At 37.1% G+C, this 16,334-nt stretch overlaps 1 protein-coding gene across 5 annotated transcripts in view; it reads right to left on the bottom strand.

The window, feature by feature from the left end:
- The window catches only part of LOC146478134 (uncharacterized), a 35,943-nt gene extending 20,976 nt beyond the window's left edge, over positions 1-14,967 (bottom strand). Inside the window, exons 1-17 of one of the 5 annotated variants that reach the window (XM_085112827.1) lie at positions 14,658-14,967; positions 12,787-12,910; positions 11,004-11,164; positions 9,557-9,607; positions 8,328-8,495; positions 7,519-7,611; positions 6,567-6,641; positions 5,809-5,863; positions 5,333-5,429; positions 5,033-5,093; positions 4,050-4,147; positions 3,203-3,272; positions 2,978-3,044; positions 2,364-2,428; positions 1,841-1,903; positions 1,159-1,229; positions 82-950 (exon numbers count right to left, since the gene is read on the bottom strand). In XM_085112827.1, coding sequence (XP_084968953.1) covers positions 82-950; positions 1,159-1,229; positions 1,841-1,903; positions 2,364-2,428; positions 2,978-3,044; positions 3,203-3,272; positions 4,050-4,147; positions 5,033-5,093; positions 5,333-5,429; positions 5,809-5,863; positions 6,567-6,641; positions 7,519-7,611; positions 8,328-8,495; positions 9,557-9,607; positions 11,004-11,164; positions 12,787-12,823 — 2,101 coding nt within the window. In that variant the 5' untranslated portion in view covers positions 12,824-12,910; positions 14,658-14,967. Of the gene's footprint in view, positions 1-81; positions 951-1,158; positions 1,230-1,840; positions 1,904-2,363; positions 2,429-2,977; positions 3,045-3,202; positions 3,273-4,049; positions 4,148-5,032; positions 5,094-5,332; positions 5,430-5,808; positions 5,864-6,566; positions 6,642-7,518; positions 7,612-8,327; positions 8,496-9,556; positions 9,608-11,003; positions 11,499-12,786; positions 12,911-14,657 lie in introns of those variants that run through there. The other 4 variants (XM_085112825.1, XM_085112826.1, XM_085112830.1 and 1 more) reach the window with 4 other exon arrangements.
- Between the last annotated feature and the right edge of the window lie 1,367 nt (positions 14,968-16,334).

The raw sequence follows: 16,334 nt of genomic DNA, 5'->3' as shown, positions 1-16,334 counted from the left end.
CAAGGGCTTGAAGAAAAAGTATAACAGAGATGAAGATGAAATGCAGGGACGTATATGTGTTTCTAAACAACAGACACATACCATACGTCTCCCTGAGGTGATCAGAAGTTTTCTCTTTCACCTTCTGAACAGAAAGTAACACCACACCTTCTTTGGTTTCCATCTCCTTCAGAATTTGTCGTCTTTCCTCCATTGCTGATTCAATGTTCCTGCATCCCATCCCACCAGAATCTATTTCTAGTTTACCATCCGGGGCTTCTTCGTTTCTTTTGTCTGAAGAGCCAACAGCAATTCCAACAGTGCTAGATTTGTTAGTCTTCCCAGCTGAGGTCAGAGCATCTTTTGAAGACAAAGGAGTGTTCTTGATGTGGACGTTGTCGTAAACATCATCCCTAGGAGTAATAACACTAACTGGTGCACGGGGCTGCTGATAAATGCTTGAGCTGTCATCAAACTGTGAAGGTTTTGGAGGTCTCGGTGGCTTGTCCAAAGAGAGTGAATCACCACTTTCAGAGTCTTTATCGCCATGTTTTGATGGAAATATTTGAACAGTTTCATAAGCATTTGCTGAAGAACTGCTACTCCGCCCAGGCCTAACTGGCGGAACAGGTTGTTGGTGTACACTACTGTTAACCGGTGATGCATTTGGTGAACTTGGTTTTTGAGGGCGTGATGGTGGCGTAAAATACTCAGATGGTGAATTGTCAGCAGGTATTCCGGATACAGGCTTTTGTTGCGTTGGCCTCTGAGGCATTTTCACAGCTTCGTACCCATCATCCTGTTGAGGTGGTATGCTAGGAAGTCTATCACTGTCCTTTCTTCTTGGTGGTGACGTGCCAACAAGTGGACACAAATTGCTACCGCTGTCTTTTAAAGACCCTTTTCTGTTTTGAGCTACACTTGAACTGCCTTCCCTGAGGGAATCTTTCCTGGACTGAAGCACTTGTCTCCTACAAGTTAGAGACAAAAAAGTTATAATAATTATCAGGTTACCGTGTACATTCAGGGCTGCTTCCATGCAGGTTAACGGATGTAGCACCTCGCAGACAGAGACATAAATTTTCCACACAGATTTGAAGAAAAATGGTTCTTCCCAACAGCAAAAGTTGGGTCTGAAATATATACACATAAAGGGAAATCTTCAAGGAGACATCTTACATTGTCCATGATAGCACGCCAGTTTTGACCTGTGAATCCAAATTTCTAACAACATCCTTAACCTTCTTCACCTGACAGGATCAGAACAGAACAAAACACATGATGAAGAAGATGTGATGAACTCACTCCAGTAACTAGATATTCAAGACATTTACATTCAAAATCCTTTTACAAACCCCTAATAACAGAGAACAATTAAGACGTATATCAAACATAGCTTTATATATCCCTAGAACTAGATCTAGATCGTTAGGACTGTTTTAAGATGTGCCGCTGTCCAGGAACGTAAGCTTTCACAGAGTGTTTCCCCTTTCCTGGTAGAGAATAGATTTAGACACGAATGACCGGTTGATGATAGTAAAACAAACACAGTGCTTGTCACAGGGTAGCCAAGGACGGAAACTGGAAACACAGAAAAGCTGGGAATTTAATTAATGTGTAAATGACAAGTTGATTGCCCCAGATACAATAAATTATAATATTTTTGGAACAATGTGCACTTCAATTTTCATTTCTCAGCAACACATGTTGGTGAAGACCGACATCCATCAGTAAAAATTAGGAGTAGATTTTCTACTTACATTCAATTGGCAAAGAGAATGTGTAAACCAAATCAAGAGAGAGAGAGAGAGAGCAATTTTGAAAACCAGTAGCAATAAACATAATTACGTATTAAGTTCACCTGGACGGTGGCTTGAATAGGTGCATTGACCACTGATAACACAGACGCAAGTTGCTCCAATTCCTGAAATGTAGGAAATGTTTAATTTTATGTTGTTTTAATTTTTGACAATAATTATATTCAAATTATTTCCCTGAGAGAGATACAATGTGCCACCAAAAAACTTTGAACTCATTTTTTTTTAAGTCATTTATTTTATGTCAAGTGCATTGGAGACTTGTTTGGGGTTTAATGCAAGTTTGAAAAAGTGTCATCTGCAAGTGTTCATGCCTGTTCAATTCAAAAACTTCAACATCTTCAAACCTTTACTAGCTAGCCGACATGTAGTTCAGCTCAAGGTAGTGTTACTTAGTATACATAATTATGGCACACTGTACATAAAACTTGAGCCAAGAACCAAACAATTTCCCCATTTTCCTCTCTTTATCCAAATATCCCCCGAAGACAATTACCAGCTAGAGCTCTGGATATTCTGGAGCTACTAACTCAACTTATCAACTATTACGTAATGAGTAAAACATACCCTTTGCAGAGTTTTGACAACATCTTTCAAATATTTTTCTTGATCTGCCACAGAGGATGTGATGGCTACAAAAATCAAACACTAAAATTTAGCAATGCTCAAACCACAATATCATAAACTGAAACTGGTATAAATATGAATTTTGTGAAGTTCCAGAAAATGTCCATGGAAATGGCCATATCCAAATGTCCCTCACCCCTGAAGGGAATAGGAATTCCAGGGGGTAGGGCACGGGGGGATTTTAAAGACTAAAAAATTTGAAGAAATATTGGAATTTCAAGAGGATTATAGAAAGCTCTTGCGAATAAAATACCTCCTATGGGGGAGTACGGCTTTTTTTCTGGAACTACACATTGACAAAGAATCCCACATGTCTTAAAACAGCAAATCTAGACTGTTCTTAATAGTTATGAAGATGAAGTTAAAGTAGTGTCAAAGTAGTAGCCTGCCTCAAACATTGGCACATATCTTACTTCAGATGATATGGCCCCCTCACTTTTGACATCCCTACCATGTTCAACACTTAAATGACCAGTAAACAACTGTTATACTCAAACAGCCAGTTAAAAGAACTGAGATACACACTTAGCAATAAAGATACACACAGATTATACCTTGTTCATCAGGGAATGATATCACTCTTGACTTACGGAAATTAACCTGGGATGCCTCAGTTATGGCCTGAAATGCAACAAAAATAGAAGAATGAATGTAATATTTTCATGTTTAACCTTGCAGTTGACTAGAAACAAACTTACCATGTTCTATGTTTTCATTGAAAAACTAGGCGGTTACAAATTAAATAAAAAACAAACCAATTAAATCTAAAAATAAACAACCTCAATCCAAGCATCCCTTTCCCTCTCCACCGCATTATCTCCAACATTGTTCAGGTTCAAAACACGAAAACTGAAAAAAAGAATTCACCAAGTTTTAAGTGATCATTGTAGCAGAACAATTATTGAAAACTACAAAATTAATTTAAGGTGGGGGTTCACCTGAAAGCCGTTTTCACGCCGCTTAAAATCAGTCAAATGGAAATATCTTGTTCGCATTTCAAGCAATACAAAAACCCTCTATTCATTACACAAATCGATGATTTGGGGTGTTTTATGAATTTTTGGGTGATTTTTAGGTATATTTGGAGGGAAATACTTTTTCTTGAAGGATTGGTAAAATTAAAAGAAATAAGAAATGTTGAAGATTTAGGGATGTTTTAAAATTAGAATTTGTAGTTAATAATTAATAGACGGTCACCAAGTTAGTCCACTAGAAACCTGGGGTGCTCTTGCGTGGGTATCAACTGTCTATTAGTGTTCCAAAAATCATTTTCTTTCTTCTATCCATTCTTAAAACCTCTTCAAATTTCACTCAAATTCAGGTAGAGCCCCACCTTAAAGCATTGCATTTATTTACTGCATTTATTTATTTAAAGTGAATGACTGACTGTACCCGTCAACCGCTAATATCAAAGAACAGTTCAGTTCATTTTAATCTGTTGGACAACCACAAAGGAAGTCTTTGGAAACAGGTCAGAAGTCTTTCTATAATGCCATCATGATAGTAGAAAAGAGCTAATTTCTTCATTTCAGTAACAAGAAACATTGTGTACAACATGAAACGGACAGGAGGCAATTGAGGGTCTGATAAACAGTAGATAAGGTTTATTAATCATTCTATATTTACCTGTATTCTTTCTTACTTGTTATGATTACAAAAGCATTGTGATCCACACTCTTCACTTCTGCCAATCCAGGCCCCAGTTTGACAATGTTCAAAGCTGTCTGAAATTAAACCAAGCAAAAAGAGATTTACTCAGATGCAGAAATATTGGATCTGCATGTTGTATGCCTTTTGGCCTTAAAATTGATTAGGAAAGCCAGTCAAGGAGATTCCCCCAATTTACAAATCAGTATTACACAATTATTTAACAAATAGATTCTATTTGGCTGTCCATGTGTACTCTAATTTAACACCAACTTGACATCAAAGTGTGGCATGCACAAAAAATTGCACTATGAGCAATAGTCAAGTAATGTGATCACTGGTGCTCACATTTTACACATGAGCCTCTGGCTCAGAAATAGAGGGCAACCTCATCCAATGCTTTGACATTAATTGATCAATTGATTGAACGATTGACTGACTGATTGATTGATTGATTGATTGATTGATTGATTGATTGATTGATTGATTGATTGATTAAACTCAGTTTGATTTTCTCTACAGGTGCATTAACAGAGTGCAAACACCTGTCCAGATGGAATCTGTTTGTTTTATACATTGGTTTTATAGTGGTTATAAAACACAAAGAAAAAGGTTTTCAAAAAATTGTCAGAGCAGTGATTTGCACAGAGATCTATTGAGAGGGTAAATTTCGTTTTATTACGTCATTTTTTTTTATTACAGCTGCATTTATAACTTACTAGAGAGCACGACTACTGGCTAATGCAAGGCTGGGAAGGATTGTGATTAGCTAACAATCTGACACCTCAATTCATGCAAAATCTTACAAGGATGGCTGTGAGAACTGTTTTTGCCATTCAAGCATCATATTCTGTACTTGAATCCCCAACTCCTCTACACCAACCAAAGTGTAAGTTTTACACTGTCCATATTTGTATAATAAATGTATTATTATTATTTATTTAAAATTCATTTATAGCTACCTGGTTTTCTTCACCAAGTTTAAAATATGATAGCTCTCCCTGCTGAATTCGTAGCCACCGTCTGATGGGAAAATAAGAATGCAAAAGAACTTAAACTTTTGGCAAACTTCTTTCATTCTGTTAAAGAAAAGGGAGTCTGTAGGGAAGCGCAAATTCCCGTAAGTGGCCACCTGCTTACGAGAGCTTCCACTGTATTACTTATATCAGAGAGAGTTCAAAGACTGACATAGCAATGCATATAATTTTATAAGAACCCGAAGGTTTTGTTACACATGACATGAATCTTCATATCCTCATTACCTTGGCCACATCATAAATGCTGCACTGTGGCCTTTCTTCTCAATCTGCCCTTCCTTGATTATTCTTCCTCCATCTAGTGATGTTGCTTGAAACATTCCTAAAATTAATAAAATTTTATACATGTATCCATACAACTGAAAAAATTTCTCACCGTGGCAATAAATTTAAGTTTTATTTTTAATACAAAAACTAGCGTTTTCTTCCAAAAATATTGCACTACTCATAAACTCATTTTTAATTACAAGCTCATCAACTTTATTAATAACTTTTAAAAAAATTCCAATACTGACAACCATCTAAAAAATGTACATTTTCAATCAAAACATTAAGTAAACATTATCATTCTCCAGATATACCAAAGACAAAATCAAAATCAAAATGCTTGATGGAGAGATATACATTAGAAACAAACCCACACGTAGGAAAACACATTTATTTTTTCTTCTCAAAATGCTCACAGCTTTTCATTCACTTACCATCAGGTTCATCTCCTCTATTCTGCTGCACAATAGAGTCCAGTAGGTGACAAATCTGGAAACAAATTAAAATAAATATGACAGAAGTTATTGCATTGTATGTAAATAAAGGTTGCTCAGCAAAGCAACCATCATGAATGTAAAAAGATTAAAGGATAAAGAGCCAGTCTGAGAGATTTCTATCCCAAACCAAGCATTTTGTGCACATCTTGTGCCATTTATGAAAAACTCTATCGCATACCGAGGTGCCATCATCTGGAATCTCCTCTCACCGCTTGCAAATGGAACAGGAATAAAGACCTTCACGAAGAAAGCTTGGCAATCATCAGATCTTAGAGAACTGAACTTTTCAGCCGAGTTACCTTCCACCATACAACATTGACACAGATTTTGTACACTTATGATTAGATTTTGTACTTATCTGAGATATGGATCAGGTGGTAGCTAAGAGCGGGGGGTCAGGAAATTTGGAATGTTGTTATGATCTTGTGATGTAAATACCCTGATGCTATTTCAATTATTTGTAATATTGTAGTATGTAAATTAGTTACTGATATTATGATGATAATAATGGCATTTTTTTTTTATCCTTTTCTTTTTGGCATGGCCCCATAAGCTTTCTAGCTATAATTTCTATCATGGATAAATAAAGTTTATTGATTGATTGATTGATTGATTGATCTATAATCAAACTCTCTTTCTGATCAAAAGGATTGATCTACACTAAATAAAATCCTATGAAATCACACAGCACTGACCTTATTCTTCTCTTCAACACTGTCAGCATCAAGTTCATAATCACTGTCAAAATAGATGTAAAACCTAACGCCATCCTGAAATTAGACCACATCAACATGGATTCAACACCAGCTGCACAGTAATGCCAACAATTAACTACATTACAAGAAATGTCAGTAAGCATAATTCTAATATAATTCTATAATTCCTTTTTCTAATGTCGGGCATTTGAAATGAATGGAATCTTGAAGATTTCTCTGGAAATCTTTCCGAAAAGGAAGCATTAACTGAAAAACATTCAAAATAATTGGGAAACAATAATATTGGTATGTTTTAATTTTTGAAATACCTAAATTAATGTAATTTATAGCTTTGCATGTATACTGTCAATAAACTAGTCTAGGGAAATATCTATGTGAACTCTGAAATCTTGCTGGCCATGTTCAAAACTGACATGTACATTTCAAAACTCCACTCAAATTTCAAAAAATTAATGTGTGTCATGTGCAATGTAGAATGACTGTAAATGAATCCTCTTGAAGTCTTCACTTTCCTGGTCTTCAGAATGTGTTCCGATCTGGTGTACACTCACTGCACAGTTCTCTAGTCAAAGCTTAACATTGTATTAAATTTTACTTAAAGGGAACTTTCACGTAATATATCAAACACGAGGAAGAGTGTTTCCTCCAATTTCCAAACACCGAGAAGTAGGTTGGAAAAGCGAGGCACAGCCGAGTTTTTTTAACCAACTTCGAGGTGTTTGGAAATAGGAGGAAACACTCTTTTGAGTGTTTGATATAGCCTCTCAAACTATTCATAATTCTTGGAGAAATTCGAAGTAAAAGTTCACAAAATTTTATGATAATTAAGATCGCATTTCTAAACCTCCTTGACGGTAGTGATTTGCTTTGTTTTGGCTTGATGAATTATTAATGAGTTTGAGAAATGCACATCCTCCTTCCTTGGACTCACCTCGCTGTCAAAACCTCTGAGGTCACTGAATGCAAACTTTTTGTTTCTGTTCCCTTTCTGAATGATGCAGAGAACCTTTTCTTGAAAGTCAAACTAAAAGAGAAAAATAAGAAATAAATTATTCAAAGTAAGGGTCACCAAAGGGTTAAAAGTTGTCTTGAACATTCTAACTTGTTTGATGTGTGGTGCAAGATAAACATTGACAGTCGCCCATGAAATTTTAAGCCTTGTTTGCTGGAAATCTGTTTTGCTGCCACATGTCTGATGTCTTCCCTGAGGATAATTTGCCTCAATTATAGGGAAAACAGCAAGAAAAATTACGCATGTTGAAATCAGAGCTGAAAGGATAAAAACCATGATTCTGTAACTCTTAGGAAACATGCTAAATTATCTAAAAGTTATTTCATAAAGGAAAGAGAGAACGTTTTTTTATTTTTAATTAATCCATGTTTTGTGGAATAAACAGATTCTGAAACAATTCATCTTACAGAAATTTCAGAAATGAAATACATGTAGCATTTAAAATAGAAGCATTTGTCTGTGGCATGTGTTTTCACAACAGTTTTTCTTTATTCCAAAGTTCTACTCATCTTTCTGCCACTCTAGGGAAGCACAGAAAATGTTTTGATTCTCTATTATGTGTTGCTATTTTTGCTTGGACAGAATTATCATGCTAGATGTCATCAAGTTGGTGCTGTCCATTTAGTTTCATTTGATGTTTAAAGTAATAAATTTTACTTTGTTACTGTTTGAATCAATTTTAAAGATGACTTATGTGAGATGTACGTGTACAAAATCACCAGTCACACCTGTAAAATTCTCCTTGAAAGACTTGTCCTGTCCCTTCCATACTTGTACACTCCAAAGTTGAAGATCTTTTCCTCTGCATTTCCATCATCATTGGTTGGCTCAGCAGATGCCATTATTCCAAGATTCTTTGCCTGCTCCATAGCATCTTCAACAGACAATTTACCTTCCTATTGATAAAATGTGGAAAAAGCCAAATCCTCTGTTAAGCCAGCCCTCTCAAATAAGCCCCCCATTTTTAGAGGAAGAAAGTCATTAAACCCCTTCTCCCTCCTCTCCCCCCACCCCTGCTTCCCAATTTTCCTTCACAACCAAATTAACAAAATAACACATGGTATTATTAATAGTAATTAATCATGAATATAACACTAAAGTATGGTTTGTTCACTTGCTGGACGTTTGGAACACTGATCACCCTTAGGCTGCCTAGTAATTTGCTCTTGATCTTCAGAAACGTGACCAATGCTTTCTTGATCTTCACAAACGTGACCAATGTTTTCTTGATATTCAGAAACGTGACCAATGCCCTGCCCTCGAAACATTAGACATCTCATCCCACACTACTTTTAATTTGTTGTAACTCTAGTCTGTTTCCTACTTTTTTTGCTACTGAACTGCAGTTTACAAAATTAATTGAGCCTTCCCTCTCTATCAACCTCCCTCCTCCCACTTGTCTTGCCATCCTCAATTAAGTCCTCCCTCAAACTTGCTTGAAAACGTGTGTTGCAGAAAAATATCCACATGTATTCACCCCATGGAAGGTGACTGGAAATTGCAAAAGAGAGAAAATATCCATACCCCCATCACGCACCGAATTTTACATAGGACCCCCCTCAACCTCCCAGGATTTTCCATCTTTGAGGTATCTCTTTTAACCCCCACCCCCTTAGAAATTCCTCAAATACAGACTACTTCCCTTACAAAGGCTTTTTGGAGAAGGGAAACATGTTTTTAATGCAATAAGGGTTTCTTTAAAACAGTTAAACAAAGTAACGCCTTCAGAGAAATATCTACGAAGTTGTTAAGTTACAATTTTGAACAACCATGTCTGACAAACTACGTAATCTAACCATTCACCCCTCGTCCCCTCTGGAATTTCCTGGGTCAATGAGCCCCAACCCCCCACCCCTCTGGAATCTCCAATCTTTCTGTACATAGTGGGGGTATGGATGTTTTCTGGAACCACACAATGCATATTAAATATTAAGCTACATGTTCTTATTTTTCCCACCTTCACCATTTTCATGATTCGTATCCTTTCAGCATCGCCTTCTTTAGCCTCCTACAAAAAATTTAAATGTTACCAACAACAACAACTTAAATACAAGATAGCTTATATCCACAGTTTAAAAAGAGGTTCAATCAAGACAAGAGTGAGAGAGAGAGATCATATTAATTACCTGATGTACCAGTTGTTTAACTAATGTTTACAATGTGCAAAAAAAAAAAAAAGTTAAGGCCCAACAGCCCAAACAAAGAAGGAAAAAGAAGTACATTGTACAATCTGCAAGGGACAATTAGACTTTACATTTTCTTGATATAATAAATTGCTTTGGGAGATACAAGTTTGACTGTGAAGTCTGAGAAATCATGGCCTTTGATTAGAACCAAAAATTATTCTTGTATGCTGAAAGGTAAGAAATTTTTTCACTGTTGAGTAAAGTTTCCAGCTTGTAGTTTGAACTACAAGTAAGATAAATTTAAACCTTCAACTGTTCATTACTGTACATCAATTTACATCAATTCAAAATGAGAACTGATACAATACACAAACTACTATTCAAATAATGTAGCAAGTGAAAAATAACCTATAGAAGTTACACTTCAGTAAAAGTTATGCTGTTAATTAAATAAATGGCTGGCAACTTACCTTGAAAGAACTAATTGAAAATTCTCCAAGAAAAGAATTCAAATTACTAACTTTTCAGTTAAAATTATGTTGAGTTTCAAAATAAAAGGGAAAAAAGTATTTATGAAACCTTATCTTAACTGACACCTTTCTTTTTGCCATAGGTTTAAACAAAGCACTGAGTTATATTTAGACAAACTTAAATGTACAGCTGTTAGTAAAAACTCGTTGCAAATTAAATACTATATTTCAAAATGAGAACTGAAGCAATATATCACTACGAAAACTACTACTCAAATAATGTAGCAAATGAAATATAACTTATAGAAATGACTCTTCAGTAAACGTTATGCTGTTAATTAAATAAATGGCTGGCAACTACAGTGTAGTTGTTTTATATCAAAAGAACCAATTGAAAATTCTCCAAGAAAAGAATTCAAATTACTAACATTTTAGTTGAAATTATGTTGATAATTAAAATAAAAAGGTCAAAAACTATTTATGAAACCTTATCTTCACTACTAACACCTTTCTTTTTGTCCTAGGTCTAAACAAAGCACTGAGTCAGATAAAGACAAAGTCAAATGTACAGCTGTTAGTCTTAAAATTAAAACTCGTTGCAAATTATAACAGATAGCGTTTGTGTTAATCAATCAGATTCCGAATGTGATATTACTTTTTCACATTTTTCCCGATGGAAAACATTTTGAACATTCGCCAATACAAATTTTGTAAGCGTGAAGAAAGGTACTAACCTTCGATTAAACTGACTTCGACTTATAACACGTTCACACCTCTCCCATGAACAATGCAAGTTAAATCAACTTACTTCGAAAGCTTCCTCCGCCATACCATCTTGATTCATCGGCCCTGTGATTACTGTTCCTTTTCTCTGTGACCCCTTGCTCAATGCATGTAGAAAACTCCTCTTCTTTGAAGTCCGGGGACTGGCAATAACATGTTGCTGCAAAGCGCCACCAGTGCTCAAACCTGTCAAAGATGGCTGCACGTCCGTAAGTTCCGAATAATCTGTGCTCGCTTGGGCATTATTCCGCGGTATTTGTTCTTGCCATTTATGAGACATGTTCGACAGGTTTTCTCAGTGACAAATATCCAACAAAATTTCCTTAAATTTGAATGAAATGAAGGCAAGGCATTTGCAAACCTTGCTCTGTTGATTTACAAAATTTGATTTTCTCGAATACACGCGGTTACCTAGCTCTTACGTCAATCACGCACGAGTTAGATTTTAAAACTAAGGGAGGGGTGGCTGGTGATGAACTATCCTGTATCTTTAATTTCACGAGGCAGACTTGATTTTCGTTGTTTTCAAACACCTTTAATGGTTCTCCAGGAAAATATAACAGCAAAACGTGATTATAGAAAGGACAATATGACGTTTACTTTCTGGTCCTTCATGACACAAATTACCCCACCCGCCCCCACCCTGCTTTGGGGGCAGATATGTATATATTTAACAGGAAGCATGATACTTTTCTCAGCTTTTGCAGGTCATTATACTTTGAATATAACAGAAACCTTTACCGCAAATGTTTTGCACTAATCAATTGTGTACGTTTTTCATAAATTATATTAAAAACCGTGAAAAAAAAATCAGTCAGAAGCCCGAGTGAGAAACTATGAGAGTACCAGGACGAATTTTGTTATTGGACGATAGTATTCTCAGGTGATTGAGGGGTGATCGGATTATGATATCAAGACCCAAAGCGTATGTTTATTTCTGAGTTTAACTGGGCGTCTTCCAAGTGTTTCATCCATTTTGAGCAGAGTCTCTTCCGCAAGGAAGCTCCATATAACCGGAAATGCTAGAGCTTAGCGTGGGTGTCGGCCTGGCCTGGACTAATTAACCAAGGGATTGTCGGAATAAAGCTGAGACGGAAAAGGCAAAAATGGTGTTCCCTTGTTTCCATTTCATGTTTTTAGATAATTGTTTTGAGCAATAAAACTGGCGTAAATAGTTTATTCGTCTGGTATAACGTAACCGAGAAACTTTCTCGCACAAGTTAAACTTTAGCTCGTTCACTCGAAGGCCTACTCCGTACTCGCAGGAGTTTACCTGTGACTGTAGATTACAGGAAATTTTGGAAAAGAAGCTTGTGTTACGGAACTCGCTTCTCAGCTTAACTTCAGAGCCGGACGAAACATAAACCCTTTCAACCAAATTCTGTCTCTGTTACATAACGTAAACCTTGTAATACAATTCAAACTCGTTCTCGGTTGAATGACCTATCCGGAACAGTACATGATCAAAAGACCATAAAAAATATGATGGGGTTGAAAGAAATTTGATGTCTTAAGTCTTAAGGCGCATTTTTAGTGAGTGACACAGGCACAGTTGGAAGATGTTTCCGAGTGTTATCAGCTATTTTTTTTTTCACACGAATGAGATGAGCAACACATACGACTCACATGCGCTCACTGGCCGTCTGAATACAGCAGCCGAGCTGCGATTAGTTGAGAGATACTGCCGTCAAGGAACACGTTATTGAGCTTGGGTTCGTGGTTGCTCCTTTTGCAGTGGGGAAGCAAAATCCTGCCTGCGTCACTGATGACTGAAAAGATACACCTAAGATGGTGAACGTTGTACTCACCATTTTCAACCGTATATATCGCCTGAGTTTGTCCCATCTTTTGCCTCCTCCTCTCACCCAGTCAAGGATTTTGAAAAAGTTGGCGTCAACCGAGAACCAGGGGATATCTTTACGATGCACTTAACTAAAAATCAAAATAATTATTACCAAGAGGTATATAAGACAAAAAATAGAACACTCACCAGCATCGTTTTCTCAAAATCAATTTAACGAATGCCACTACGAATCGACAGTGTAATAAATGTAACAACAATCAGCGATTTTCTCCACTAAACCCTAGGAAGATTTTTGCGCGGCAGACAAATTTCAAATTTCGCGCGCACCTGTGTCAGGTTGGCTCCCGTACGTATGTCTGCTCCGAGGAAAAAGGCCGGGAACGTGCCTGTTGTACCAGAAAACCTTTTGCATCAAGGGCTCTATCTTAATGCTATCAGCCACGCCCGTAACCAGAATAGAGGCAACCAACGTGACTGCATCTTACCTAAGATAGGGTAGGGTAGGGTGTATAAGGGCTCCTGTGAGTTAAGCTTCGGTTTCGCCCATGGAACACAGTGATGAGTGTATGAGGCTCAGTCAAGAGAATTTGGGGGTTTATAATCATTTTAAGACTTTTCAGATTTGCGAAAGCAAACGAACGCTAATTACTGTAAAACCAATCCCTTTCCCAGTAGCTTTCGCCTTCCTAGAGGTTGTTTTCGATTCAAAATACCCTAAATACTTTAAAAATGCTCAAGTTAAATTTGTTGAACGTTATGGAAGGGATACGATGAATAATTTAAACTAAGGGCTACCTTGGAGCGCCAATTTCCGCTTCTCTTAAAAATTTCCGCTATTCTTTTTACCAAAATTTTTTGGGGTTTTAGGCAATAATTGAAGACTTAAACAGCATATAACTTTTCTTTTTTTTTAGTATTTTTAACCTTTGCATATAACGTTTATAGGATATTTTAGGTTTATTTTTTTCTAAGCATTTATTTCAGTGTATTTAGTATATTTATTTTGAATCTATGTGGGAAATAATTGTTTTCTTGCTTGGTAGAAAACGCGACTTCCCCGCCCGCATGCATTGCTGACAGGCCATTTTCACGACCTCGATTTGACCTATACGACTACCGGAATTAATTTCCTTTCCTTTTCAAATTCAAATCTTATCATCCTAATAATACAAATAAGCCTAAAAAATAAGAGAGCTGCGAAGGGATTCTGGCAGATGTGGTCAAATGGCAGGACTTCATTAAAAATTGTCTTATTGACTAATCTTGCTAATTAATAATAATTTCCTCACTGAGTTCAATTAATCATCTCGTTCGTGTTCATACTGTTTACACTCTTCAAGGTAAATTTCCCCTTAGTTCGGTGTTAATTTAGGTTGTGTTAATTTCAAATGCCTCGATTAACATACGCGTTCATTTCCCATCAAGAGCAAAATTAGTCTATATGATCATCTATAAGCCGGGGAGCCCAAAAAATTAAGCACTGTTGTGACTCACGGCCGACCTAACTGCTGACAGGAGCCCATTACTCCTGCTGCTGACCGTGACACTTTCATAGCTATGTCCACAATCCGAGCGGAAGTTGATCACTCTAGAGTAAATGTATGGCGTTGTGAAAAAGCCTAATGTACTCCAATATCACGTTAGAAATTCACTTAACGTAGAAGAAGAATTTCGAAATATTATGGACATTGTATGGAGTCTGTGTTAAGTCTGTGTAAGCACTTCTCGATCGTATCAAAAAAGCCCTGAACCATATAAGATCTATTATAACTCCGGATAAGATATTTTGGACCGTTACAGAGCCTAAAAACCGGTTGTAGCTAGGATCTAACGGATTAAATTTTATGTTTATGAAGGCCAATGACTTAAACATACCCCAGACATTCGCATCCAGATGTTTCGATAAATATTTCGGTATCAGAGCAGATAGAAAACTTCTTTATCCTCAGTCGGTTGGAGTGATCATTTTCCCTTCCACTCCGGCATTTCCCATTTCACTCGTTTCGTCGGATGCTAAGAGACTTTCGACTGAAGTTAGCGTGCCGTATAGAATTGATTATTTCTACGTTAGATCAGCTAGGCCGTCCTTCGCTTTCACAAAACAACAGTGGAAACTGAAACATCCCTTTGAGCGACGTAACCATCGGTTTTGTAGACATTTCAGAAATTTAAATCCAGACTAATAATTGACCTTTAACGATGGGTCAAACTCTTGGTCAAACAAATTAAAAAATTTCGGCTGAATTGAAAGTTTTGTTCCATTTTAACCAAAAAAAAAAACAAAAACAAAAACCCGGAAGCCTGCGGTTTTCAACCTGTTAACGGTGGTTAACCAATTTTTGTTGTTGTTGCTTTGTTAAAAACAATCACATCCGGTGTTAACTAGAAGGGACATACTGTACAAAACAACGTGCTGTCACGAGGATGTATTTCCTGCAACATGAAACGTAACCGACGTCTTTGCAAGAAAAATTGAGGACGAAATAACACGTGCAATACCTCCTTGTTACAACTTCCCTCTCGAGGTCGCTAAATTTGGCCCTTTCAGGGACAAAAGGCGAGATCTTTTCATTATAACTGCCAAACTATTTCATTAAAAGTTGGCCTAAAATCAGTTAGTCATAATCTTAAATATTTTTATTTTCCAGGAATTGTACATATAGTTTAAAATGCCGGATTCTTTTTTCCATATTAAACGAAGATATTAAGTTTGCATTCAACTCCGCACACCATCAGTGTTGATTGGCTGACGCAGGAAACTTTAGGGAAACTTTCAGGGAAGCTAGCTTTTTTTAAAATTGAAGATTGTCTTCTTGATCTTTTTTAGCCTACCAATCCTGGCTTGTATTTCACCAGCCGCGCGTCTCTATGGTAAATTTTGCTCTGGCCGGGGGGAAATCTCGTACCCAGAGACAAGAGACACTAGCCAGGAGAGACTCTGGAAGTGGTTTTACCAACAATAAAACATAGCTTAATACGAAAACGCAACTAACATAATAATTCAGTCACGCGTTCTCACCTGTATTACTGATACGTACATTATTAGACCACTTGGCACACTCCACCCCCCAAACCATACACTTGGCACAAATAATTTGGAACGTTCCTTTGCATCGCATTTTTGGCTACACGAGTAGGCAGGGCGATTTTCGTCACCGCTGGAACCAGTTGCAAAAAAGTTGCTCTTGTAGAAACGACCCGCCCTTACGTCCGGCGCTGACGTTGTTAGGCCCCATCTACGCCGGACGTACACCTGGCGTTAACGCGGGTTGCACCAGCAAGACGCTCACAGCTACTAATACATCATGATTCATCCTCGGAGACCCAGGGGCAGTTAGTCGGGTAGCAGGGATTTTCTTGGGCGAAAGTTTACTGCTTTTCCCGTTCTTACAGTAAACTTTCGCCCACGGAAATCCCTGCTACCCGGCTAACTGCCCCTGGGTCTCCGAGGATGGTACAAATTAGGCCAGACGGTCACATGCAACGTCGGTTGCAGTTATATGTGGGAATTTTTGATTTGCACATTGTGGAGGTATTTGGCTTCGTTTCAAA

The sequence above is a fragment of the Pavona decussata genome, unplaced genomic scaffold, assembly GCF_977016875.1.
Source record: "Pavona decussata unplaced genomic scaffold, jaPavDecu1.1 SCAFFOLD_67, whole genome shotgun sequence".
In the NCBI taxonomy this organism is placed as follows: domain Eukaryota; kingdom Metazoa; phylum Cnidaria; class Anthozoa; order Scleractinia; family Agariciidae; genus Pavona; species Pavona decussata.
This window is presented reverse-complemented; position numbering and strand designations above follow the sequence as displayed.